General features: G+C 46.9%; 1 protein-coding gene across 1 annotated transcript in view; it reads right to left on the reverse strand.

Annotated features, from left to right (window-relative positions):
* Positions 1-27906, reverse strand: part of ZFHX2 (zinc finger homeobox 2) — a 55242-nt gene that overhangs the window by 5450 nt on the left and 21886 nt on the right. Inside the window, exons 6-8 of the mRNA XM_044274295.1 lie at positions 14839-15039; positions 13968-14061; positions 8835-13031 (exon numbers count right to left, since the gene is read on the reverse strand). Coding sequence (XP_044130230.1) covers positions 8835-13031; positions 13968-14061; positions 14839-15039 — 4492 coding nt within the window. The remainder of the gene's footprint in view (positions 1-8834; positions 13032-13967; positions 14062-14838; positions 15040-27906) is intronic.

Raw genomic sequence — 27906 nt, forward strand, 5'->3', positions numbered from 1 at the left:
AGAAATTGACTGAAATGTTCTTTAAGAAGTGCATCATACAATTACCACATAGTAATGTCTGTGGCAAGTCCTTTCTGTTAGTACTTGCATAATTACTGCTAGATAGATTATTGCCTTTATGTTTCACCGACCGCTTAGCTGCTGACAAGTGGAAACATGCAGCTGATATGCAACATGACCGAGCTACCAGTACTTGTATGTTGTGCATTGTGATCAGGATTCAATGGACATTCTAAAAAAATAAAGCACCTTTCTGGGAGCATTTTACTCTTTTAACCACATGCACCAGAAATAAGAGACATTTATAAACTGACGTGCATGGTGCAATAGTGGAGTGGAAGTGGGCAGGACTTGCTGCTTGGTAAAAATGTAGGCACGTTTATACTGTTTTTGTTGCAAATTTTCAAGCAGTCTCATTCCAGCAGATGGCTGGCATAAAAATGTAAGGCATATAAGGGGTCATTTATCAAACTGATATAAGCCTAAATTAGGCTACTTTCACACTAGCGTTCGATCGGATCCGTTCTGAACGGATCCGATCATAATAATGCAGACGGAGGCTCCGTTCAGAACGGATCCGTCTGCATTATTTTAAGCATGTAACAGCTAAGTGTGAAAATAGCCTCGTACGGATCCGTCCAGACTTTCAATGTAAAGTCAATGGGGGACGGATCCGCCTGAAGATTGAGCCATATTGTGGCATCTTCAAACGGATCCGTCCCCATTGACTTACATTGTAAGTCTGGGCGGATCCGCACGGATCCGCACGGCCAGGCGGACACCCGAACGCTGCAAGCAGCGTTCAGCTGTCCGCCTGTCCGTGCGGAGGCGAGCGGAGCGGAGGCTGAACGCCGCCAGACTGATGCAGTCTGAGCGGATCCGCTCCATTCAGACTACATCAGGGCTGGACGGCTGCGTTCGGGTCCGCTCGTGAGCCCCTTCAAACGGAGCTCACGAGCGGACCGACGAACGCTAGTGTGAAAGTAGCCTAAGGCGTATTTCTTGCCCAGATGGCAGCACAAGATTGCGCCACTATCTGAGACTTCTCCCCACTCATGCCAGGTCTAAAAAAGCTGGAGTGGCATGGGCGGGGAAGGGGACGGGCCGGCAGGTGGGTTTTAAGGTTGTTTTCGAAGGTTTGGATGTTGGGGGGAGTCTGATGTCCTGGGGTAGCAAGTTCCAGAGGAGGGGAGAGGCATGTGAGAAATCATGTAGTCAATTGTGTGAAGAACAGAAGAGAGGATAACAAAGAAGGAGGTTGTATGAGGATCCGGAGATTACGTGTGGGGATGTATCAGGAAAGCAGGTCAGAGATGTAAGAAGCAGTCTGGTTGTGGACAGTATAGTATGAATCAGCATGAGCATTATGTCTGGTTTACTAGGGTTGATCCTGGTAACAGAACTGCTTTAACCCTTTAGTGACCAAGCCTGTTTGGGCCTTTATGACCAAGCGTTTTTCTTCCTTTTTTTATGGTCTCGTTCCAAGAGCTATAACTTTTTTATTTTTTCGTCTATATAGCTTTATGAGGGCTTGTTTTTTACGGGACAAGTTGTAGTGTTTAATGGCACCATTTTGGGGTACACATAACTTTCTGATTAACTTTTATTAACTCTTTCTGGGAGGGAGATGGGGAAAAAATAGCAATACTGCAACTGCGTTTTTACATTATAAATTTTACGGCGTTCATTTTTCGGTACAAATAACATAATATCTTTATTCTCTGGGTCAGTATGATTACAGTGATACTAAATACTTATACTTTTTTTTTCCAATAAAACCCCTTTTATTAACCAAAAAAATGATTTTGCATTGCCACTTCACAAGACCCATACCTTTTTTTTTCTTTTTCTATGGAGTTGTGGGAGTGCTTGATTTTTGAGGGACAACTTGTATTTTTCATTGGTATCATTTTGGAGTAAATGACGCTTTTTGATCGCTTGTTATTAAGTTTTTTTTTTCGGTGGAAACTAAGAATAAATTAGAAATTCTGCGGCAATACCAAACATATGGGGGATATTTTCTTTTTGCAAATTTTTTTCATTGAAAAGCGTATTTTCAATGAAAAAAAAATGCATATTTTTAAATTTATGGAATTTTTTTATTTAATAAAAGTGTATTTTTTTTAAAAAAAATTACTACTTAAAAGTCCCACAAGGGGACTATAATACACAGTATTTTGATTGCTTTTAAAATGTAATGCATTATCTCTATAATGCATTACATTTCAATAGCAATGCTATTCAAACATTGACCAGCAGGCTGCGCCAGAGAGGCACAGCCTGCTGGAGATAACTGAAGACAGGCTCGGGGCCCTGATCGTAAGCGAGGTAAGCTTCCCAACACATCAGCACCCCGCGATCGCATTTTCGGGGTGCTGATGGGCGACAGAGGGAGTCCGCTCCCTCTGTCACCACTTTACATGCAGCGGGCGCCATTGCGCCCTGCATGTAAAGGGTTAAACTTCTGCCGGTGAGGGCTGTTAGAGCAGGGCCCCGGCACTCATGTGAGAGCCGTGCAGAGCTTAGACTGGGCCGCCATAAAAACGCGGCGGCCCAGCCTAAGGCCCCTTAGTGACCACCGTAAAAACACGTATGGGTGGTCACTGAGGGGTTAAAGGACATGGAAGGATCAAATGTAATCCCAAGCATCATCCTATTAACTGTTATGGATAAGGCAGGTAAGGGGGCTGAGTGGCATAGGGGAAAGTCAATGAGATTGGTTTTCTCCATGTTGAGTTTTAGGTAGCGGGAGGAGAAGAATGAAGATATTGCTGCCAGACACGCTGGGATTCTGGATAGAAAGGAAGTGACATCTGGGCCAGAGAGGTAGATTTGAGTGTCATCAGCATAGAGGTGGTATTGGAAGCCCTGGGACTCCATGAGGTGTCCCAAGCCGAATGTATAATTGGAGAAAAGTAAGGGACCCAAAACAGAGCCTTGAGGGACACCAACAGAGAGGTGTCATGATCAGGAGGTGATGTGTGAATGGGAAATGCTGAAGGTTCTGCTGGTGAGGTAAGATGAGATTCAGGAGAGGGCCAGGTCTTTGAGGTAAGGTAGGGTTTGTAACAGTAGAGAGTGGTTGACACTATCAAAAGGCAGAGGAGAGGTCAGGGAGGAGGAGCACAGAGTGATGACGTTTAGCTTTGGAAGCTAGCAGATCATTGGCAACTTTGGGTAGGGCAGTTTCAGTGGAGTGATTAGGTCTGAAGCTGGATTGCAGATGGTCAAAAAGTGAATAATGGGGTTGTCTCATCAGGATAAGCCTTTTTTTCAAATGAAGCAAATCAGCTGAACCACTGCATCTCTGGCTTCTAAATCCCCTGGCTGATATTGCCTTGAGAAATAGTAGCCAGCAAATGAAGTGACCACGTAATGCATGGATGGGTTTCTTAGAAACTCTACTCTCCAGCAAACAGAGGTGAGTACAAAGAGAGGAATCCCCTCTAGGAAGTTCATATCCTCTAATAGGGCATATGGACAGGAGGTGTCCTTTTAATACATCCCTTTTAACATTTGCATAAACTAGTGCAATTTAGGTCACCTGGCCAGTTAGTATGAATAAGCGTTCCACAGCCTGCAGCTCGGAAAACTCGTATTGTTCTCATCTCTCTATATGTGACTCCCCAGTTGTTGGCAGCTTCTATTCTGCACCTGTGGCACCAGGGCTAGTCATAGCATTACTACAACTTGGCACTAGCTTCAAACAAAATTACTGGCCATTAAAGGGGTTCTGCAGCTCTTTTAAACTAATGATCTATCCTCTGGAAAGATCATCAGCATCTGGGACCTGGGACCCCTGACGATCAGCTGTTTGAGAAGGCAGCGGTACTGGCAGTCGTGACATCACTGGGCTGAGGAAAAACTGAGAGAAGGCGGCGGCGCTCGGACCCCCGCCGATCAGATGCTGATGATCTATCCAGAGGATAGATCATCAGTTTAAAAGAACTGCAGAACCCCTTTAACACCTAGGTAAGAGCCATATCACTTCGACATCTGTTTTTTCCACAATTATTAATGAACACGGCTCAACACCTTCTTTTGTATTATTCTCTGAGTAGCAGTGATCCCATAGAAATAAATGGGATTGCAGTGCCCGATGCAAGAAATCAAACACTGCCTGCGACTGCCCTCATTCACTTCTATGGGATGACTGCTACTCAGCGAACCTGGCTGCAACCAGTGTCGCCCCGTAGCCGTACCCTAAGTGTGACTAATCTAATTTCTGCAGCAATTCCCAATTTTTCTGGTTGCATAAGCTAGTGAAGAAAATTAGCAATACAGGCTGAATCAGAACTTTGTACTCCACTATTACCTGTAGTCGTGGTTTACTTACATTATGTATCAGACTATGCTCTTTGAACAAGGCCTTATAAAGAAATATACTTTTATATGCAGATACTTTAAAAATATCTCTTCGCAAAATCAAAATCTATCCCTTAAAGAGGGCTGATCACCTCCTGGGAAACTTCATGAAGTAATAGGAGAGCAAAGCATAGAACTTTTCTCATATTTAGTGTTAAAAAGCTGTAGCTTTAAGATAGGGAGCTCACGTCTCACTATTTTGACTGCTTTGTGAGACCTCCTTCTACGCTGGGAAAGTCCACTGTGAGGCGAAAGCATAGCAGAGATATGGTATCTCTCTTCATGCTGGATGTTTTAGCAACAATGTTCAAAGGATTTTTTGCGTATTATGGATGAGGAGGTTGGATGCAGTAGCAACAGTCCTGTCACAACTTTCTATTCAGTGTGGCATGGCTGCTTCTAGCTCTGTATCCTCCTGCTAGAGCAGAATAGTCTTTTACAAGCAGCTGTCTCCTCCTCTAGCAGATTAACCATTTTACTGTGGGCTGAATTTTACACTGGTAAATCATATCACATCGCTGATAAAATAATAATAATCTGCAGTAAAGTTCCTGGCAAAAGGTGAGGAATAATCTTGCGTTTTGTGGATTAGCTGCAGCCAGGAGCGTAACTACCATAGCGGCAGACCAGGCGACTGCTATAGGGCCGAGGGCAAGAGGGGGCCCAGTTGTAGTTGGGATTATCTCTTCTTCTATCGGAGGTGAAAACTTGGTCAGGACTCTACCTTCTAAAAGGAACAACTTTTAGCAAATGAGGCAGTGGAAAAATGGCCCCTTTGCCGTACCCACTCCAGCACTAGATCGGCCAGGTGTCTCCTGGTAATGCCTTAGAGATGGTTGACCTGGTGGAGCGCTACAAGGCCACCAGAAAACTACAGGGGGGTTCTTTTGGGAGGGGGCCTGCCAAACCCCAGAAATCTCCACCCCAGACCCGGCAGCTGGTGCCAGCAAAACCTGCCCGGGACATACCCCCTGCAGACCCAGCCCTGGTGGTCTACTGGTGGTGTCAGGAGCCTGGACACATAACGGCCAGCTGTCCCCATCAGGGTGAACCCATGGATACCAACTATGGCTACCGCCACTCATTGTATGCCACGAATCTGTGTGCCACAGGTATCTCAGAGACTATAGACAATAGCCACCTGTGCCAGGTGGAAGTGGGGGACACTGGCGGCGGCACTGCTGGATTCAGGGAGCCTGGTGTCCCTGGTGAGAGCTGCCCTGGTGCAGCCCGCCGAATATACTGGCCGAAAAGTCAGCGTTGTGTGCATTCATGGATACTTAGAGGACTATCCCACCGCCCTGGTCTCTCTGTCAACGGTGGCCGGCAGGTGGACTCATGAGGTGGCCGTCGCCACAAAATTACAGTACGAGCTAATAATTGGGAGAGACTTCCCCGGCACTATGGCCGAATATGAACGTTACTGATACCCGTGAGACAAATGTAACCCTAGCAGAGTGGCCCAGCTCGGAGGGGAGACTAGAACCCTGGGAACCTGAGTCCAAAGGGCCAGCGGTAGGGGTGACCGCAACTTCGGTGCAAGAGGGGGAGACAACCCCGCTAAGTGTGATGGTGGGAGACATGGAGGACTTGCCGCCGGGGATAATTGTGGTTCTGCACAACACCGGGACCGAACCCTATCCCGAGCCTGGGAAAATGTATTAATAATAGATGGGGAACCACAACAACCGGGGGCAGAGTCGATGTTTCCCCGTTTTGTTGTATTGGGTAAACCAGCTGCGAGGTGAATCCATTGAACAGTTGGTGGTTCCCCAGGCTTATCACAAACTCGTGTTAGAGTTAGCCCATCAGCATGTTCCCGGGGGTCATCTGGGAATGCAGAAAACACAGGACCGGATACTACAACGGTTTTACTGGCCCTGTGTGTTCAGAGAGGTAGAAAAATATTGTAAGTCTTGCCCAACCTGGCAGATAACGAGCCCCCAGCCACATTTCCGTAGCCCCCGGTACCCCTCCCGATTATCGAGGTCCTGTTCGAGCAAATCACTATGGATCTCGTAGGCCCGGTACCAAAGTCCGCTAGAGGGCACCAACACCTCTTGGTCGTCCACGACTACGCCACTCGGTACCCGGAGGCGGTGCCACTGTGTCATATATCAGCCAAACTCATAGCTAAGGAGTTAATAGGTCTGCCTAAGAAGGTTTTGACTGACCAAGGGACCCAGTTTATGTCCAAGGTCATGAGGGAACTCTAAGTTGCTCCACATAAAACAGCTACGGGCGTCAGTGTATCATCCGCAAACGGATGGCCTGGTAGAGAGGTTTAATCAAACATTAAAAAGTATGCTAAAAAGAGTGGTGTCTAAGGATGGGAGGGACTGGGACCTTCTTCTGCCCTAGCTCATGTTCGCAGTGCGAGAGGTGCCCCAGGTCTCTACTGGGTTCTCGCCCTTCGAACTGCTATACGGCAGACACCCTCGCGGTCTGTTAGACGTGGCCAAAGAGGCGTGGGAACAACAACCCACACAGCACAAAAGTGTTGTTGAGTACGTCACCTAAATGCAAGGACGGATGGAAACAGTGTTACCTCTGGTTAGGGAGCATATGGAGGCAGCTCAGTGAGCCCAGAGTAGGGTCTATAATCAGCAAACTCGGGTCTGGAACTTTAACCCGGATAATCGGGTATTGGTTCTGGTACAAACCGTAGACAGTAAGTTCCTAGCTAGGTGGCAGGGGCCCTACGAGGTACTTGAAAAAATTGGAGAGGTAGATTACAAAGTACACCAGCCAGGGAGGCGAAAGCTGGAGCAGGTGTACCATGTGAATCTGCTCAAACCATGGAAAGATAGGGAAATCTGTACTGAAGACAGCCTGCGACCAGGGTTTCTAGGGAAAGTGGTTTCGGACCCTCTGTATGAAGCAGCCTCTCCTCTAAACAGGCCCAAGAAGCCAGGGACTTCATTAGTCGGAACACGGATGTGTTCTCGGACCTCCTTGGACGCACTTCCATAATCCGGCATAACATTATCACTGTGCTTCAGGCAAAAGTCTGGTTAAAACCATACCGGGTATCCGAGGCTCGGCGACAAGCTATTGCGGAGGAATCGCAGCTAATGCTGTAGCTAGACGTCATTGAGGAGTCCAAAAGTGAATGGGCCAGTCCGATAGTCTTAATACCCAAGCTGGACGGGAAATTACGGTTCTGTAACGATTTTCGCAAACTTAACAAAATCTCTAAGTTTGATGCATATTCCATGCCTCGGGTGGATGAGTTTATTGAGAGGTTAGGACAAGCTCTGTATTTTTCCGGGGGCACTTCTACATCAGGGGGGTGTTTGCAGCATATTGGGAGGCATTTCTACATCAGGGGGGTGTTCACCCCCCTGGATGAAGCGAGCTGTGTAGGGAGGATAAGAAGATTTTACAATCCGCGTGTGCAAAGTGTGAGGGTATGGATATTTAACAAGTACAAAGACCATGAAATCTCCTTACCCCTGCGGGCGCATGCGCGGTGTCCGTGCGTGCATCCACGAGTCAGTGCGCGCTGTAAATTTACCTTTCCTGTGCCCTGGTATTGCGCTTGCGAAGAGGCGCCGTGCCGTGGTACTGCGCAGGCGCACACCCCCCAGCAGTCACGTGGGGTAAGGTTAATTTTCAAGTTAAGGCTTTTTCTCAGAACACCGGAATTACATAGCTCCTTCCACTGTGTAGTAGACAGAGGTGGTTACTGCAGCACTGCTCACATTTACTTTAATTCTGGTGCTGGAGCTACACTAAAACACCTGATCGGAGAGGGTGCAGGGTATCAGACCCCCACCGATCAGATAGCAATGTCCTGTTCTAAGGATAAAGTGCCCTTTACACTGCCCAGTGTTCGGGCAGGTTATCGCTAAGGAGTATTTGTACAAATGCTTGTTAGCGATAATATGCCGGTGTAAAGGTGCCTCCGATTAACCAGACAAACGATTGAAATGCTTGTTCATCTGGTAATAGGATCGTTGGTGTGGTCACCTAAATCATAATTTGGCTCCTCCACTGATTAGCAGGCGATTGTTGGTAAGGAACGCTTCCTTCCCACAAATCGTCAGCCTCATCCATCAGTGTAAAGGGGCCTTAAGCCATCACTTTTAAAAGATGGACAACCCCTTTAAGTATGTATATCAACCAGTAACAGCTGAAATGGGTGACACAACCAGTTAACAGCTGAAGATTATAATCAGGGTTAAGTGCTCAGGTAATGCAATATTATGTAGCAACATACAATATCTAGCTGTCATTTTTCTGTTGTGTTATCTTTCCTTCCTCTATGTTGTATGTGCTCTCAAATAATTATTTAAAAAATGTACATTTCTGTAGACCATTAAATTCAAGTTTCAGGATACTGCAAGGTAATATTAGGAACTTGATCTTGCAACCTGGGCTTTCTGAATTTTAAATTGAATTGTTCCCATCTGACTATAAACCAGCCCACCTTTTTATATATTTCCTATTCCTAAAATGTATTTTACCTGTGTTGAAAGTTGCCAATCCACTGATTTGTGCAGGGATGCCCTGACCAGGCATTAGTAAGGGTGTGAGCCTTTGGATTTGAGGAGTCACAGTGACAGGACTCTGGAAGTTGAGAATCTGTGAGACTGGTTTGCTTTCAGGAACAGAAGCTGCTCCTCCACTGGGGTGAGTGTCCCGGTAACGACTTTCTTCCTTTAGTTGCTGTTGTATTAATATTCGCAGTCTTGCAATATGCTGCTTGGAGAATATATGGGCCCGGCATGGGATGGTAGGTCCATATTTTACATTACAGTGTGTACATTCTGTAGGTTGAGGTCCTTCATTAGTAGAGGCTGTTCCGACCAAACCCTGTAATTTGGCTTTCTTCTCTTTGGCTCTAGCATTCTGGAACCAAACTTGCACAACTCTTTTTTGCAGCCCGATTGCTCCCCCAAGACAGTCACACTCTTGCATACTTGGAGTTCGATATTCAGCATAACAGGCCTTTAATATTCGTAACTGCAAACTACTCATTTGGGTACGATAACGTCTTGCTCCAGAACTACCCAAAAATCCTTCAGAACTCAAAGTTCCTTTGCCAGGACTAGAAGGTCCAGGATCTGAGCTTGATGAATCACTCATGTCTCCTCCTTGGGGACTGTGTATAAGGGATTCCATTATTTTGGAGAGTCCTTTCTCATCTACAGATTTTTGGCTGTTCATACCTTGGTTCTCCACAGTTTGGTTCTCAGTAGCCGGCTGTTCTGAATTTATGACTTTAGAAGCTTCGGTAGTCTGAGGAAATGGTGGCGTTAATATTTTTTCAGGCTCAGCAGTCTGTCCTCCTGATGGCTGGCCAGAAACTTGCTGACTTGCTGCAGAATGCAACTTTACTTCTGGGGCTGAAGACAACACAATTGGTGGTGCAGACTTGGCTGTAAATGAAGCCAGTAATAAACCTTGCGAAGGCTGGGAAGTGCTAACAAGGCTGGAAAGTACTTGGGCTGGATTAACAAGGCCAGTAAATGTTTGGTTTGGGTTCACTAAACCAGATAAAGCTTGAGGTGGGTTGACAATGCCAGGCAAAGCCTGAGGATTAGTAAGATTAGTTATAGCTTGTGACGAATTAACTAAACTAGGTAGAATTTGTGTGGCACTGAGTATTCCTGAAAGGGCCTGGGATGGATTGACCAATGGTTTTGTAACTGGAGTTGTTGTAACACTGCATGAAATTGGGGGTTTTGGCAGTATTGAAGAACATGTAGTGTGCACAGTTGATGAGCCAGATTTTGCTGGTAACTGGGACACCACTTGGCTTGTGGGAGCATGATAATAGTAATTAATTCCGTCTTTTTTTGATCCTTCATTTGGAGAATCATCTTGCTGCCTGGGAGCTGAAACAGATGATGGCGTTCCCCCTCGGTACTGACCTTTACGCTCACGGGCTCTTGTGTTCTGGAACCACACCTGAACTACTCTTTTCTTTAGGCCTACTTCAAGAGATATACGCTCGAGAGTGCTTCTTGTGGGGTTAGAATCTTGCAGATACCATCTATGTAAAATATCAAGTTGTTCTGGCAATATGGTGGTTCTTAAACGCTTGTCTCTGGGAGGCTCATCTCCACCTTCGCTTCCAGTTGGAGATAGACTTTCCTCCTCATGTTTCCTTTTTCTCTGACATGTCACCTCACCAGCCCCGACAGGGATGAGGAGAGAGAGATCCATCAGTGGTGCTGACAGATTACCACTACTTGGTAAAGATTTGCTTTGGTTCTGATCAGCTGAACTTGGGATGGATAGTTCATTCTGTTCTGCTGGCTGATCTATTTGATCAGGCTGCTGAGTATTTGCTTCATTCACTTTAGGTGAACCAATATTTCCTTTAGTCACTGAGACTATTGGTTCGTGTTCTTCTACATTATCATCCCTTTGCTCATTTTCTTGCTTCTCTTGCTCATTTTTGTTTTCCTTTTCTTGGTTGTCAATATGGTCAGTCATAGGATCTTCTCTTTGTTTAATTGTATCTGACTCTTCTTCCTTTTCTTGTACTTCAGTTGTTTCTTCAGTATAATCATTATAACAAATTTTGAGATGGCGGATTAGTTGAAATATACAAGGGAGAGTAATACAGCATTTTCGACAAGGTGGTATTTTACTATTGGCAGCAGAACGTTCCCCTGGTTGACCAAGATGAAGAGGAGGTGAAGGAGAGGTCCCAGTTTCTGCAGCTTGTTTTCTTGCTTTTTGACGAGCATTTTGAAACCATACAACCACCACTCTTCCAGATAGGCCTAACAGCTCTGACAACTGTTCTACTTCACTATCTCTTGGGTATGCACTGGATTCAAAGAAACTGTTCAGAGCCTGGGTCTGAAATTCAGAGAATTTTGTCCGTGAGAAACGACGATGACCCAAACGATCAAGCCGTGAGCTTTCCTCTGTTTCTTCTTCCTGATTCTCATGGATAATATTCTCCTTTTGCTTGTACCAGTGTGTGATAGTTGCAGGGGACAGCCCAGTCTTATCAGCTACCCACATGATTTGTTCTTCATGTAAAGGCCCCGGAAAATCAAATAGACTTTGCAGAAAACTGAGCTGTTCAATTGTGATACCATGCTCAAGTATAGCTTCTTGTTTCTCCAATTCTTTAGAACACTGAGTAAGCTGAGACGTTGCAGAAAAGTCCAGTGGAGTAACTGATGACCCTGTTATATCAGAATTAATTCCAGAAGGGTTGTGGCTATCATAAGTACGACGAAAATTGGCAGCATAGCGACTCAAAGCTTCAAAAGGGAGTAAACGTTGGTGCATGTGTTCTTCATGTGTTTTAAGGATCAGTCTGTTTGAGAAAAGTTTACCACAAGTACCACACTGTAGTTTCTCAGTGGAAGACGGATTTGGTGATGTATCAAGTGGAGGAGCAGGAGGGCGTGGCTGAGGCTGTGCCTGGGAACTCATTGGCTGTCTTCCCTCATTGTATTGTGTGACCAATTCGAAGCCAAAATTTTCTAGCAAGGCCCTTGCTGCAGACCCTGTGGGATCTCCAGAAACCATGGAAGAAGAGTCTGGATTCTGTGAGGCACTTGTCTCGCCAGTGGCTGCATCACGCTCATCTGGTACTTTTTCATCCTTCTCACTTGCTTGTCTAGGAGTTGCACTTGATTGATCACCTTCATCTTTAATATGTGAAGGCTGCTGGGCACCTCCAAAGGGCAGGAAAGGAGCTGAACTCCCATCTCCACTGACTTTGAGCTCTTGAAGGTAGAATGGAAGAAGAAGCTGCTGTTGTTGGCGCTGGAGTTTCAAAAGGGTTTCAGGTATCAGTGGAAATGAGGGAAGCAGTGATGGTGCGAAAAGAGGAGAAGGCTGCACAAGTGGAGTTGGCCTAGACAAATCCATTGAAAGCGGCATTGGTGGGGGAGCAACAGTAGTAGGCAGTAGAGGAACTCCCATGCATTGTCCAACTTGCTGTTGTCTCTTCTTAGAAACATCAATTCCTTGTGCATCTGCTGCTTCTCCTCTATCAGTAATAGTCTCACTTTTAATTCCAGATTCTCTTGGTGGCTTTTCAGAGGAAGTCTTGGCAGGATCTTGCTTTGAGCTCCTAGAGCGGGTCTGGTGGAGAACAGAGCGCATGTGAATTTCTAATGTCGAGCTTTGGTTGTATGACACATGGCACACTGTGCACTTATAAGGTTTGTCTTGTCCTGTCTGTATACCATGTCCTGTGGTTCCTACTCCAGACTCATTTCTGGTGGAAAGGGAAGGGTCAAGAGAGGCTTTCCGCACTTTGTGCAAGTGAGATACTGAATTGTAATGTACAAGTAGAATATTTTTTTGAGTAAAGGACTCCTTGCATATGACACATTTATGAGGCCTTGAAGGATCCATAAACTTGTCCATAGCAAAGTTGGCAGTCTTTCGGTATGTAGATTGTTGAGGTTGAGCAGGTGTGCTTTCCTGACTGCCCTTTCTCTCCTCCTGCTCCACAATATCAACTTCACGGCCATGGCCTTCACATGCTTGCTGGATATCAGATGGACTGAGCTCAGGATGATCCTTCTCTAAGTGTGTTCTCAAGTCTTGTGCATTTTCAGAAGTCAGTGGACACAAGGGGCATGTGGTTTCATCTTGTACTTTCTCATTATCTGCTAAAGTGTCAACAGTCTCAACAGGGTTTGTGGAAACATCACCAGGGGATTCCGGAGGGGAAGATTCTGTAACTTCACCTGTGAAAAGTAACAAAATATTAATTTAAGAACAGCTTATAGTAAATGTGATTAAATCATCAAATTAACAAAACATTGCAGTTTTGATTCAATACTCCTGAATCAAAACTGTAGCAGTGAAAACCTAATCAGAGTACAGAGTAGTGCAGTTAAGGAAAAAAATAGAACTGTATTCTGATTGGTGGCTATGAGATAAAATTCCATACGTTTTCCTAATAGTGTATTTACATGTGCTGACTGAGCAGGCAATTATAGGTAAGGTACCGCTCCTTCCCGATAATTACCTGCTAGTCAGAGAAGGCGAGAGCTAAATTTACATGGGGACCAGCGATGGCTACTGCCATCACTTGATCTCTTACAGATCTGCTGTCCAGAATTTATAGATTAAAGTCAGCATACAATGCTTTCGGAAAGCCTTTAGACTCTTTCACTTTTTTCACATTTTGTTAGGCTGCAGCCATGTGCTAAAATAAAACAAATTCGAGTTTTCCCAGCCATCTGCACTCAATAACCCATAATTAGGGAGTGAAAACAGAATTGTAGAATTTTTTGCAACTTTATTAAATAGGAAGGTATGCAGATCATGTGCTACGACACTTGAAATTTAGCTCTGAGGGCCTCCCATGTCTCTTGAACAGCAGAATGATGGGATTTTTATATCATTAGGGTCTGAAGACTTTCCGAATGTATTGTAAATGATGATTTAGATTTAGTCAGTGATGGGCGACACCTTAATGTGGGCCAATTAGAAACAAGCATTTGTTCAACGTTCATTCCTGATAATAGTCCTGTGTAAAGGGATCTTAATAGAGTTTTGACACACAAAACTCAAAATGACTTGGCATTATTCTCAATGAAAAAGTATAAGAATTAAGAAGCAATATGTACGAGACGAAAATGCAAGCGCAAAGTTGGGAAACTCACTGGAAGGTGCGTTCTCTGTGACATGTCCTTCAGGTTCCTCTATTACTCTTACAGGAATAATTCTGGTTCTAAAGGTTATATTAACTTTCTGTGCCTGAAAGACATCACATAAAAGTTACATACAGGTACAAAGCAACCAGAGGCATAACCTCAAGCTCCTGGGCCCTAAAGCAAAGTCTCTAACAGCCCTCATATCATGAGTTATTTATAATGCTGGTGTCTTCTTTTCACCTCTCGGGCACCAGGGCCTAAATGCAACTGCTACTTTGGCCTCTATACTTATGTCTATACATATGATACTGTACATTAGAAACAAATCTGTGGAAAGCATATATGAAATGTAGGTATTTGGCAGTAACCATGTCCCTGGCTAAGGGTAGCGTAGTCATTTAAAAGTTTTTGTACTAGCTCAGATATTTTGATAGAATTTAGCCACTCATATTCTCTGCAAGACCTAATACACTAGTGTTGAGCGAAGCAAGCTTTGGATGCTACATCCAAAGTCGCTTAGTTCAAAACTTTGGATTAATACTGTCTCCGTACAGAAGTAAAATGTATGGGCTCTGATGAGCCGAAGTCAGTTATTTGCAAAGTCACACGAGATTTTGTCGAATAACTTCGGTAGTTGATTTTTAAAGTGGAAAACCACTGTAAAACTTGGAACCGAACTCGGGTTAGGTTCCGACTGGTACCTCGTAATGTTTTATACAGCAATCCATAAAAAAAAAGTACCTTCTGATGGAGGTAACTGAAATTTCTATGCTATATTATCAGATTATTAGCCAGTTTTCTACCAAGTATAAGTGATTAAAAGGTCAAAATACTGTACTGTAGCTAAAACCTTGTTAATGAGATTGAATAAAATACTCACCACCTGTAACAGTTTCTCCACACATTCAGACACTACGTTGTGTCCATGCCCCAGGTGCCCTCTCAGGTTTCCAGTGCCTGTTAACTGTTCCTGGCACAATGGGCAGCGAAAAGTAGGCTGCAGGGCATGCTGAGACACAGCATGGCTGTGGACCTGTTCTTCAGAGGGACTAACATAAGCACAGAATGGACAGCAAAACACCTGAGGGTGCAAAAATATGCAGAAGTTAGATGAAACAGAATTAAAGGGGTTAGGATGCCAAAACGTTTTGTACTGGTTTACAAATGTAAATTCTATATATTGTAACTGGGAAATTGTTAAGAATGTCCCAGTTTAAGTGCCGAGATAACTGTTAAGATTTGGCAATTAAAGTATATTAATACGTTTAATTAATTTCATCGGACAACCTCTATATGAAATGATGCAACTAAAACTGAAAATTAAACAGACAGGACACATTCCAAATAAATGAAACATGGATTACATATCATATCAGATGCAGGCCCCAAAAAAAAAACAGTGTGGTAGATGAGAATTTCAGTTGTTTGCACAAAAGAACATAGACAATTTGGCCATGTACACATGCAGGTGACAATTTCTTCTGCGGAGATGGCCTGAAATCTGCAGTAAAAAATAGCAGTGAGTATGTTCATCTGCAATAAATATGATTTAATAATTTATAGCATGTTCTCAAGCCCTTGGGGGTTATCTTTCTATTACATGGGAGGGTGGAGTTTTTCCAATCTTCATTCAGATACTGTAATTTTCTGTGTAAGTCCACAAAAAAATCCACCAGGGTGCACATAGCTTTAGGGCTCATGCACACATCAGTTTTTTTCTTCAGTGTGCTGCTTGTTTGTTTGTTTTTTAACGGATCACGCACTGTCCCATTCATTTCAATGAGGCCATGTACACATTCCGTTTTTTGTGGATCTGTGTGCGGAATCTACAAAACTCAGGGCAGGTCCTATTCATATCATTTTTGCGGTTTGGTCTTACCAATTCTAGTCTATGGGGTCGTTAAAAAAAAAAAAAAAAAAAAAAGAAGAAGACCAAATGCAGAAGCTGTCCGTAGTAGTTTTCTAGGGACTACAATATTGATGTCCATCAGATTGGTGGTAGTCTGACTACTGGAACCCCCACCGATCAGCAAACTGAAGGGACTACGGTGCTCTGGCAATCTTGCTTTATAGGCACAGCTCTGTACTTATGGTAGTAGCTGTACCTGGTACTGCAGCTCTGTCCCATCGAAATAAATGGGGGTGAGCTGCGCCTTCATTAAGCTAATTGGCAAATGTCCTGGCAGTCAGACGCTCATCAATTTGATACTGAAGGCCTATTAGACCTCTTTCACACAAACTGATGATTTTGCATGCAAGTGCAGTCAGTTTTATCTGACATTGCATTTAGTGGTTCTGTTGTTTATCACATGGATATTTTGATGTGTTTTTCCACGCACATGTAAAAAAAAAAAAAAAAAAAAAAAAAAAAAAAAAAAATTAAGGATAACAAACAACATCGCCTAGCAAACACTAGTGAAAACCGCTTTGCCCCCGCATGCAATGCGTTTTTCAAAGAAGCCCCATTCACCTCTATGGGACCAGGGCTGTGTGAAAAACGCAGAATAAATGAACACGCTGCAATTTTCACGTAACGCAGAGGTGAATATCAATGCTCATGTGAACGGGTCAGAATTCAGTGCGGGTGCAATGCATTCAATTCACGCATTGCACCTGTACGGAAAACTCGCTCGTGTGAAAGGCTTTTAATATCGGACAACTGAGGAAAAAGCTCAGAGGCATTCGAACCTCACCTCCCATAGCTTCATGATCCAGATTAGGAACCAGACCGCTATCTCTAATCACCTCATCAAAATATTTAATGTATGGTAATACAATAAGAACGTATCCATTGATTTGAATGATTCCGATTTCTACGAATGGCACATGTGGCAGACAATATACATTTCATCACCACCTTCTCTGCACCGGACAGGTAAACGTAGGTGTCATTGCCAAGACACAAAGGGGGGCAGTTACAAATATTTTAAAGCAGCTTTTGGTGTAAAAATAGTCGCAATCCCTTTTTTGACAATATTACTTTTTCGACAGTTGGGGGGGCAGTGGAAGAGCAGTGTGTCACGGGCAGTTCCTGGGTCTGGCGTAGTTTTTCCGCTAGGTGAACTACTGCCTTAGATTAGTCAAATTTGAGCTGCACGCCTCGTCATAAATGAGACCAATCCTAGTTATATTAAATGTGTCCCAAAGTGTATAATGTTCACAAACTCACTCATCACAGTGACATATCAGAAGTTCTCCTTGTTGGAGGTCCAGGTGCAGAGACCCACAACGATCGCTAAAACGACGGAGCAGAGCAAATTATGTCCGCATTTAGAGAAACTATATGGACTTTCTGTAAATCCGTACACTCAGAACAGAGCTTAGCAAAAATGAAGGGAGGTGGCAAGCTGAGTGCTTTGGTACCTTTGTTTTAGCAATTGGGGTGGGTCTCAGCACCCAGAGCCCCCTTCCCCCCAATGACACGTTACTATAACATGTCAGAAGCTTGTTGCACTTTCAGTCTTAAAAATCCAACAGGGAAAAAAATAGTGGCAAGCTCCATCGTCTATGGAAGAATGGCGCGGTATATAAGGAACCTGAGCCCTTAGGGTTCCGTAAGTCCTCCGTCCACAGCTGTATCAGCTACAGTACTAATATAGGAAACATTTTTCACCTGTTGAGTATATTCTTATGTCCACAGCAAAACTGGTTGCTAAATTTGTGAAGTTTTAGCTCCGTTTCTATGCTGGTATTTCACATAAGTAGTTCTAAGTAATTTGAGAAGTGTTTCTATAGACGTCGACATCACAGCATCATATTTAAAGATACTTTTGAGGCTGCAGCTATACAGAAGCTTTGTAGGTGAACAGATCCAATATCAAGTGTCTTAAGATTCTTGTCATCTTATCTTGTGTATAATTAATAAGAACCACATGAGGTCAAATAAATCGTCACAGAGCCAATGAAATTGTCGTTTTCTGGCCCAATAAAAAAAAAAAAAGCCCTAGAATTAGGCATTATTCACACAGCATTAAAAAAAAAATTCCATTGTGGCATTCGAGGAGCTATAATGTAGCTTAAAGGGAATGTGTCATCAGAAAATGACCTATTGTTTAAATCATGTTTTTATGTTAAAAGTATTATTTTTTTTCTATGTTGCTATCTATGGTTACAAAACATATAATATCCTGCAATTTTTACACTGAACACCAGGCCTAAAAATAGGTCATGATTTCCTGTTCTATACTATCTATACAGGTCATTTTTCAGTAGCTGTTATTATCACCATAGGCAGAATTATAGTGACAAGTATTTTTCGCCCTGTAAGATGCACCTGATGACAAGACATCTAGGTTTTAGAGGAGGAAAAGAAGAAAAAAATATTTTGAACCCAAAAGGTGCGCTAAATTATTTAATAAAATAACAAAATAATAAGTGCATTTCACACTGTTATGGGGGGAGGATCTGCGGATGACGCACTGTTATGGGGGGGGGGGGGATCTGCGGATGACGCACTGTTATGGGGGGGGGGAATCTGCGGATGACGCACTGTTATGGGGGGGGGGGGGATCTGCGGATGACGCACTGTTATGGGGGGGGGGGATCTGCGGATAACGCACTGTTATGGGGGGGGGATCTGCGGATAACGCACTGTTATGGGGGGGGATCTGCGGATGACGCACTGTTATGCGGGGGGGATCTGCGGATGACGCACTGTTATGCGGGGGGGGATCTGCGGATGACGCACTGTTATGGGGGGGGGGGATCTGCGGATGACGCACTGTTATGGGGGGGGGAATCTGCGGATGACGCACTGTTATGGGGGGGGGGATCTGCGGATGACGCACTGTTATGGGGGGGGGGGGATCTGCGGATGACGCACTGTTATGGGGGGGGGGATCTGCGGATGACGCACTGTTATGGGGGGGGATCTGCGGATAACGCACTGTTATGGGGGGGGATCTGCGGATGACGCACTGTTATGCGGGGGGGATCTGCGGATGACGCACTGTTATGCGGGGGGGATCTGCGGATGACGCACTGTTATGGGGGGGGGGATCTGCGGATGACGCACTGTTATGGGGGGGATCTGCGGATGACGCACTGTTATGGGGGGGGATCTGCGGATGACGCACTGTTATGGGGGGGATCTGCGGATGACGCACTGTTATGGGGGGGGATCTGCGGATGACGCACTGTTATGGGGGGGGGGATCTGCGGATGACGCACTGTTATGGGGGGGGATCTGCGGATGACGCACTGTTATGGGGGGGGGATCTGCGAATGACGCACTGTTATGGGGGGGGATCTGCGGATGACGCACTGTTATGGGGGGGGATCTGCGGATGACGCACTGTTATGCGGGGGGGATCTGCGGATGACGCACTGTTATGCGGGGGGGATCTGCGGATGACGCACTGTTATGGGGGGGGGGATCTGCGGATGACGCACTGTTATGGGGGGGATCTGCGGATGACGCACTGTTATGGGGGGGATCTGCGGATGACGCACTGTTATGGGGGGATCTGCGGATGACGCACTGTTATGGGGGGGATCTGCGGATGACGCACTGTTATGGGGGGGATTTGCGGATGACGCACTGTTATGGGGGGGATCTGCGGATGACGCACTGTTATGGGGGGGGATCTGCGGATGACGCACTGTTATGGGGGGGATCTGCGGATGACGCACTGTTATGGGGGGGGGGATCTGCGGATGACGCACTGTTATATGGGGGGGGGGGATCTGCGGATGACGCACTGTTATGGGGGGGATCTGCGGATAACGCACTGTTATGGGGGGGGATCTGCGGATGACGCACTGTTATGCGGGGGGGATCTGCGGATGACGCACTGTTATGCGGGGGGGATCTGCGGATGACGCACTGTTATGGGGGGGATCTGCGGATGACGCACTGTTATGGGGGGGGGGAATCTGCGGATGACGCACTGTTATGGGGGGGGATCTGCGGATGACGCACTGTTATGGGGGGGGGATCTGCGGATGACGCACTGTTATGGGGGGGGGGGATCTGCGGATGACGGATCTGCGGATAACGCACTGTTATGGGGGGGGATCTGCGGATAACGCACTGTTATGGGGGGGGATCTGCGGATGACGCACTGTTATGCGGGGGGATCTGCGGATGACGCACTGTTATGCGGGGGGGGATCTGCGGATGACGCACTGTTATGGGGGGGGGGATCTGCGGATGACGCACTGTTATGGGGGGGGGATCTGCGGATGACGCACTGTTATGGGGGGGGGGATCTGCGGATGACGCACTGTTATGGGGGGGGGGGGATCTGCGGATGACGCACTGTTATGGGGGGGGGGATCTGCGGATGACGCACTGTTATGGGGGGGGGGATCTGCGGATAACGCACTGTTATGGGGGGGATCTGCGGATGACGCACTGTTATGCGGGGGGATCTGCGGATGACGCACTGTTATGCGGGGGGGATCTGCGGATGACGCACTGTTATGGGGGGGGGGATCTGCGGATGACGCACTGTTATGGGGGGGATCTGCGGATGACGCACTGTTATGGGGGGGGATCTTGCGGATGACGCACTGTTATGGGGGGGATCTGCGGATGACGCACTGTTATGGGGGGGATCTGCGGATGACGCACTGTTATGGGGGGGGGATCTGCGGATGACGCACTGTTATGGGGGGGGGATCTGCGGATGACGCACTGTTATGGGGGGGGGATCTGCGGATGACGCACTGTTATGGGGGGGGGATCTGCGGATGACGCACTGTTATGGGGGGGGGATCTGCGGATGACGCACTGTTATGCGGGGGGGATCTGCGGATGACGCACTGTTATGCGGGGGGATCTGCGGATGACGCACTGTTATGGGGGGGGGATCTGCGGATGACGCACTGTTATGGGGGGGGGATCTGCGGATGACGCACTGTTATGGGGGGGATCTGCGGATGACGCACTGTTATGGGGGGGATCTGCGGATGACGCACTGTTATGGGGGGGATTTGCGGATGACGCACTGTTATGGGGGGGATCTGCGGATGACGCACTGTTATGGGGGGGGGATCTGCGGATGACGCACTGTATGGGGGGGGGATCTGCGGATGACGCACTGTTATGGGGGGGGATCTGCGGATGACGCACTGTTATGGGGGGGGATCTGCGGATGACGCACTGTTATGGGGGGGGGATCTGCGGATGACGCACTGTTATGGGGGGGGATCTGCGGATGACGCACTGTTATGCGGGGGGGATCTGCGGATGACGCACTGTTATGCGGGGGGGATCTGCGGATGACGCACTGTTATGGGGGGGGGGATCTGCGGATGACGCACTGTTATGGGGGGGGATCTGCGGATGACGCACTGTTATGGGGGGGATTCTGCGGATGACGCACTGTTATGGGGGGGATCTGCGGATGACGCACTGTATGGGGGGGATCTGCGGATGACGCACTGTTATGGGGGGGATCTGCGGATGACGCACTGTTATGGGGGGGATCTGCGGATGACGCACTGTTATGGGGGATGGGGGGTATGGGGGGGGGATCTGCGGATGACGCACTGTTATGGGGGGGATCTGCGGATAACGCACTGTTATGGGGGGGGATCTGCGGATGACGCACTGTTATGCGGGGGGGATCTGCGGATGACGCACTGTTATGCGGGGGGGATCTGCGGATGACGCACTGTTATGGGGGGGGGATCTGCGGATGACGCACTGTTATGGGGGGGGGAATCTGCGGATGACGCACTGTTATGGGGGGGATCTGCGGATGACGCACTGTTATGGGGGGGATCTGCGGATGAAGCACTGTTATGGGGGGGATCTGCGGATGAAGCACTGTTATGGGGGGGATCTGCGGATGACGCACTGTTATGGGGGGATCTGCGGATGACGCACTGTTATGGGGGGAATCTGCGGATGACGCACTGTTATGGGGGGGATCTGCGGATGACGCACTGTTATGGGGGGGGATCTGCGGATGACGCACTGTTATGGGGGGGGGATCTGCGGATGACGCACTGTTATGGGGGGGATCTGCGGAAGACGCACTGTTATGGGGGGGATCTGCGGAAGACGCACTGTTATGGGGGGGATCTGCAGAAGACGCACTGTTATGGGGGGGGATCTGCGGAAGACGCACTGTTATGGGGGGGATCTGCGGAAGACGCACTGTTATGGGGGGGATCTGCGGAAGACGCACTGTTATGGGGGGGATCTGCGGAAGACGCACTGTTATTGGGGGGGGGGGATCTGCGGAAGATGCACTGTTATGGGGAGTATCTGTGGATGACGCACTGCTATGGGGGGGGGGGGATCTGCGGATGCACTGGCGGATCCAGGGAGGGGGCAACGGGTCAATTGCCCACCCCCCAAAGAATATAGTGAGAGAGAGGGCTTCCGATCGCCCATATACTCACATGATCCGATCATCCGAATCAAGTCACTGTGCAGAGCGCACTGACATGACGCGCTGCCTGCAGATTCGTGCCAGACCAGTCAATTCTGGTTTGAAGGCGCGCACCCCGGCGGAAAGTGGAAGGAAGGAGCAGCTCCGAGCAGGAGAAACAGGCTCAGTCTCAGGACTCTCAGGAGCACCGCTGCGCTGAGGCAGTGTCACTGTCAACTAATGCCTCATACACATGACCGTGCCATTTTTTGTGGTTCGCAAACTGCGGATCCACAAAAAACAGAAGCCGCCCGTGTGCCTTCCGCAATTTGCCATTGTAGACATGCCTATTCTTGTCCGCAAAACAGACAAGAATAGGACATGCTATATTTTTTTGGCGGCTCCTCGGAACGGAGCAACGGATGCGGACAGCACACGGAGTGCTGTCCGCATCTTTTGCGGCCCTATTGAAGTGAATGGGTCCGCAACCGAGCCGCTAAAACTGCAGCTCGGATGTGGACCATAACTACGGTCGTGTGCATGAGGCCTTAGTCTGAGACTGAGACTGAAGACTTTGCTGAGGTCGGGAAATGCGGATTGCTGAAACTGAAAGGACTGGGGGGGAAGTTTGTTCATGGGGGGAGTAGTGGGGGATTGACTGTAATAACTAGGGTAGGGGGGAAATGAGGTACTACTAACTGGTCTGTGCTGCTGGGGATTGCTGAAAGGGGTTAATAAATACTGTGAATGGGGGACTGCTGAGAGGGGTTAATGACTACTGTGAAAGGCCGTAGTTATTAACAGTAGTTATTAACCCCTTTCAGCAGTCCCCCATTCACAGTATTTATTAACCCCTCAGGGGACTGCTGAAAGGGGTTAAGAAAAAAATACTGTGTGAAGGGGGGGACTAGCTAGCTCCAGTACACCCCCTGGCCCCTCCAGGACACCCCTGGCCCCTCCACAAGTTCTTCTCTTTCCTCCCCCCCATAACAGAGTCATCCCCAAATGTCTCCAAAACTGTTAAATTATAAAGTTATATGTGGTTAAATGTAACCTATTTGTTTGTAATTTTTAAAATCTGTAATTTGGAAAGACAAATGTGACTGTTTTAAAATAAGAAATAAGGTTAGAGCTGTACGATAAGTTAAATAAAATAGTCTGTTCTATAAGCACCACATTATTTTCTGTCCCCTGCCACAAAACAATCTGGAAGTGCCCCTTCTGAGACCAGGCTCTGGATCCGCCACTGTGCGGACGCCGCACTGTTATGGGTGGGATCTGCGGATGACGCACTGTTATGGGGGGGGGGGGGGGAGATCTGCGGATGACGCACTGTTATGGGGGGGGGGGGATCTGCGGATGACGCACTGTTATGGGGGGGGGGATCTGCGGATGACGCACTGTTATTGGGGGGGATCTGCGGATGACGCACTGTTATTGGGGGGGATCTGCGGATGACGCACTGTTATTGGGGGGGATCTGCGGATGACGCACTGTTATTGGGGGGGATCTGCGGATGACGCACTGTTATTGGGGGGGATCTGCGGATGACGCACTGTTATTGGGGGGGATCTGCGGATGACGCACTGTTATTGGGGGGGATCTGCGGATGACGCACTGTTATTGGGGGGGGGGGGATCTGTGGACGACAATGTTATAGGGGGATCTGCAGATGGCGCACTGTTATGGGGGATCTGTGGATGATGCACTATTATATTATGTGACTATAACTCCCCTCATCCTTAAGATTGCATCCAGGTCCTACAGTACATGAGTGCATTCATATGGATGAGGAGGGTTATAGCCACATTTAATATAAACACTGTGCAAGGACTGTAACATTATTGGTCTAAGTGTTTATATTAAATGTGACAACAACAAAAAAAACACATCCATAGGAATGCACCCATGTACTGAAGCACATGGGTGGATTCCTATGGATAAGGGGGGGGGGGGGGGGGGGTATAGTCCTATTTAATACATACATGTATTTATTGTCTAGATCAGTCCCTGAACTTACCCGGGAACTAGAGGTGGAGACAGGTCAGTGGACAGCAATAATCGCGCAGTGGAGGGACAGTGACCTTCCCCCCTCCTTCCTTTTAGCAGCAGCACTTGGCAGTGGCTGGGAGGTAGTAAGCTCAGTGATGGAGGTGCTGGCGCTCACCGCCAGTCAGCGTGACATCCAGGGCAGCAGTGCAGAGGAGAAGGAAAATGGCTCTCCTCCTCTGGAACGGACCCCGGCACACCTCTCTACAGATAACACAGGCTCTACCTTTCACAATAGGTCAAAGAGCAGTTTTTGATCTGGTTTTGTAATAGTTTTGAAAAACAGCAGTTTTCAGAACCATTTAAAGTCTATGGGACTATTTATATGGCTGTTTTTAATGGCCAGTGAATAGCAGCCATCAAACAATAGGACATGATCTATTTTTGGCTATTTTCATGGCCACGGGGACCCCTTTGAAATCAATGGGACTGTTTTTAATGGTGGTTTAGACAGGAGTGCACCCATCTAATAGCCGCTGAAAAAGGCTTCAAGGGCCTTTCAGGGGTTAAAATAAAATAATAATAAAACGCACCTCACTGACTTGTGCACTCCGGGACACTAGTTCCTCACTGGAAGCAGTAGGACCTGACGTCACATGATCCCGCTGGGGAAATCAGGTCTTGCTACCTGCAGTGAGGGCGAGTGTCCCTGCACGTGCAAGAGGATAAAGTAAGTATTATATTTTTTTTGCAAAAGCAGAATCGGGGCCAGTAAGGGGGGCATTATTCCTACTGGTGAGCACAAAGAGGGCATTAATCATATTTGTGGGCACTAATGTGGGCATTAATCATACTGAGGGGCACTAATAAGACCATTAATCATACCGGGGAGCACTAATGGGGGCCATTAATCAAACAGGGGAGCACACACTGATGCAAAATGGCCATAGTCATATTGGCAGTGGTCAGACTCCCGGGACCCCAGACAATCAGCTGTTTGAAGAGACCGCAGTGCTCCTGCGAGCGCTGCATTCTCTTCTCTGTTTACCTGCTCGCCGCCAATATTGCAGTGCCAAGCGGGTCTCACCGGCTGCAATGTCAATGGCAGGATAGGTCATCAATATTGGAAACTGGACAACCCCTTTAAAGTCTTGGAGTAGCCAAGACAAAGTTCTAACTTTAAAGGGGTTCTCCGGGCTTTTAATATTGATGACCTATCCTCAGGATAGATCTTCAATATCAGATCAGCTGGGGTCCGACATCCGGCACCCCCGCCGATCAGCTGTTTGAAGAGAAGGCGCGCACCGTGCCAGCGCCGCCTCCTCTTCTCTGTTTACCTTCTCGCCGTTGCATCTGCAGCAGTGAGCAGGTGTAATTACATCTAACCGTCCCATTCATTTCAATGAGACAGATCGTTCCCATACACTTGTATAGGAGCGATCCGTACCATTGAAATGATTGGGACGGCTTGGATGTAATTACACCTGCTCACCGCTGCAGAGGCGACTGCGACTGAAGATAGGTCATCAATTTTAAAAGCCCAGAGAACCCCTTTAAAGGGAACTTGTCCCAAAATGTAGTACAATCTGCAGGCAGCATGTTGTAGAGCAGGAGGAGCTGAGCAGATTGAGACATAGTTTTGTGGGAAAAGATTCATTGGAACTAGTCTTTTGCTCCTTCTGGACTCAGGAGGCATGTGGGTGATCTTATATGTGACTAACACCCTCCCCTCTGTGAGTCTTCCTACAGATAGCTGTCATTCACTGCCCACTGGACTCCTAAACCCAAAATAAACAAAGGTTTAAATGAATAAAATACAATGTATACTGAACACTTCCCTTATATACTCACCTAAATAATTATTAGGAACACCTGTTCTATTTCTCATTAATGCGATTATCTAGTCAACCAATCACATGGCAGTTGCTTCAATGCATGTAGGGTTGTGGTCCTGGTCAAGACAATCTCCTGAACTCCAAACTGAATGTCAGAATGGGAAAGAAAGGTGGGCTACAACAGCAGAAGACCCCACCGGGTACCACTCATCTCCACTACAAATAGGAAAGGGAGGCTACAATTTGCACAAGCTCACCAAAATTGGACTGTTGAAGACTGGAAAAATGTTGCCTGGTCTGATGAGTCTCGATTTCTGTTGAGACATTCAAATGGTAGAGTCCGAATTTGGCGTAAACAGAATGAGAACATGTATCCATCATGCCTTGTTACCACTGTGCAGGCTGGTGGTGGTGGTGTAATGGTGTGGGGGATGTTTTCTGGGCACACTTTAGGCCCCTTAGTGCCAATTGGCCATTGTTTAAATGCCACGGGCTACCTGAGCATTGTTTCTGACCATGTCCATCCCTTCATGACCACCATGTACCCATCCTCTGATAGCTACTTCCAGCAGGATAATGCACCATGTCACAAAGCTCGAATCATTTCAAATTCGTTTCTTGAACATGACAATGAGTTCACTGTACTAAAATGGCCCCCACAGTCACCAGATCTCAACCCAATAGAGCATCTTTGGGATGTGGTGGAAAGGGAGCTTCGTGCCCTGGATGTGCATCCCTCAAATCTCCATCAACTGCAAGATGCTATCCTATCAATATGGGCCAACATTTCTAAAGAATGCTATCAGCACCTTGTAGAATCAATGCCACGTAGAATTAAGGCAGTTCTGAAGGCAAAAGGTGGTCCAACACCGTATTAGTATGGTGTTTCTAATAATTCTTTAGGTGAGTGTATATCCGTGTGCTCAGCTCATCCCACAAGCTGCCTGCAGATTACACTGCATTTTCAACATGACAGGCTCCCTTTAATCCAGGCCTCATGCTCCCGCACATGGTCATTGTACGCAGCCATAATAGAGTATTTCCATATGTCTCCAATCTTGTACAAACCAAACATAAGGAAGATTGTGAGGTATTAAATTACAATTCTCCCTTAAAAGCACTGCTTATATGGACGCATACCTTCACGATAGAGGGAACACAGTACGGTTCAGTAGTATGGAGGAGCAGGGGACTCATTGTACTGCCATAGGCCTCGTTCAAGCACAAAAATGCCGGCTGGACAAAAAAAACAGTTGCATGAAACGATTTCAGTCAGGCTTAAAAACGGTATTTATGCCGGAAAGCGGACGGATCACTGCCGCCCTCATTACAGTAATTGGGATCTGGGATTGAACTAGAGAATCCAGAAACACCGGATCATCTGCTTGACGGAGATGTGAACGAGGCCTTACAGCTTCCTGCACACCATGTGTGCATAAGGCCAAATCCACACAGACTGAAGGCTCTCGCTACCGCTATAGGCTCACATAGGAGTGAAGACTTGTGAAGTCAGTTATTTACTGTTTAGCAATTATGATAAATGCATATAGTTTTAGCTGTACTTTCACTTTGACATTATAGAATTTTTTCACAAAAAAAATAAATAATCCGCTGGAACCTTACTGGAGAAAGCTGTCTATTATATGACATCAGACCAAGTCCCTTTGGGTAAGACCAGCTAGTGAGGCCTGCCACACACGCCAAGTCAAGCCATATGCTGTATGTCGGTATGGCTTGCTTCACCAACTGGTCTCACCCTCAAAGGGATAACCAATTTTTTGGGCAGCTCTCAGCTGTGAC

This window comes from Bufo gargarizans, chromosome 1 (genome assembly GCF_014858855.1).
Source record: "Bufo gargarizans isolate SCDJY-AF-19 chromosome 1, ASM1485885v1, whole genome shotgun sequence".
Classification (NCBI taxonomy): Eukaryota; Metazoa; Chordata; class Amphibia; order Anura; family Bufonidae; genus Bufo; species Bufo gargarizans.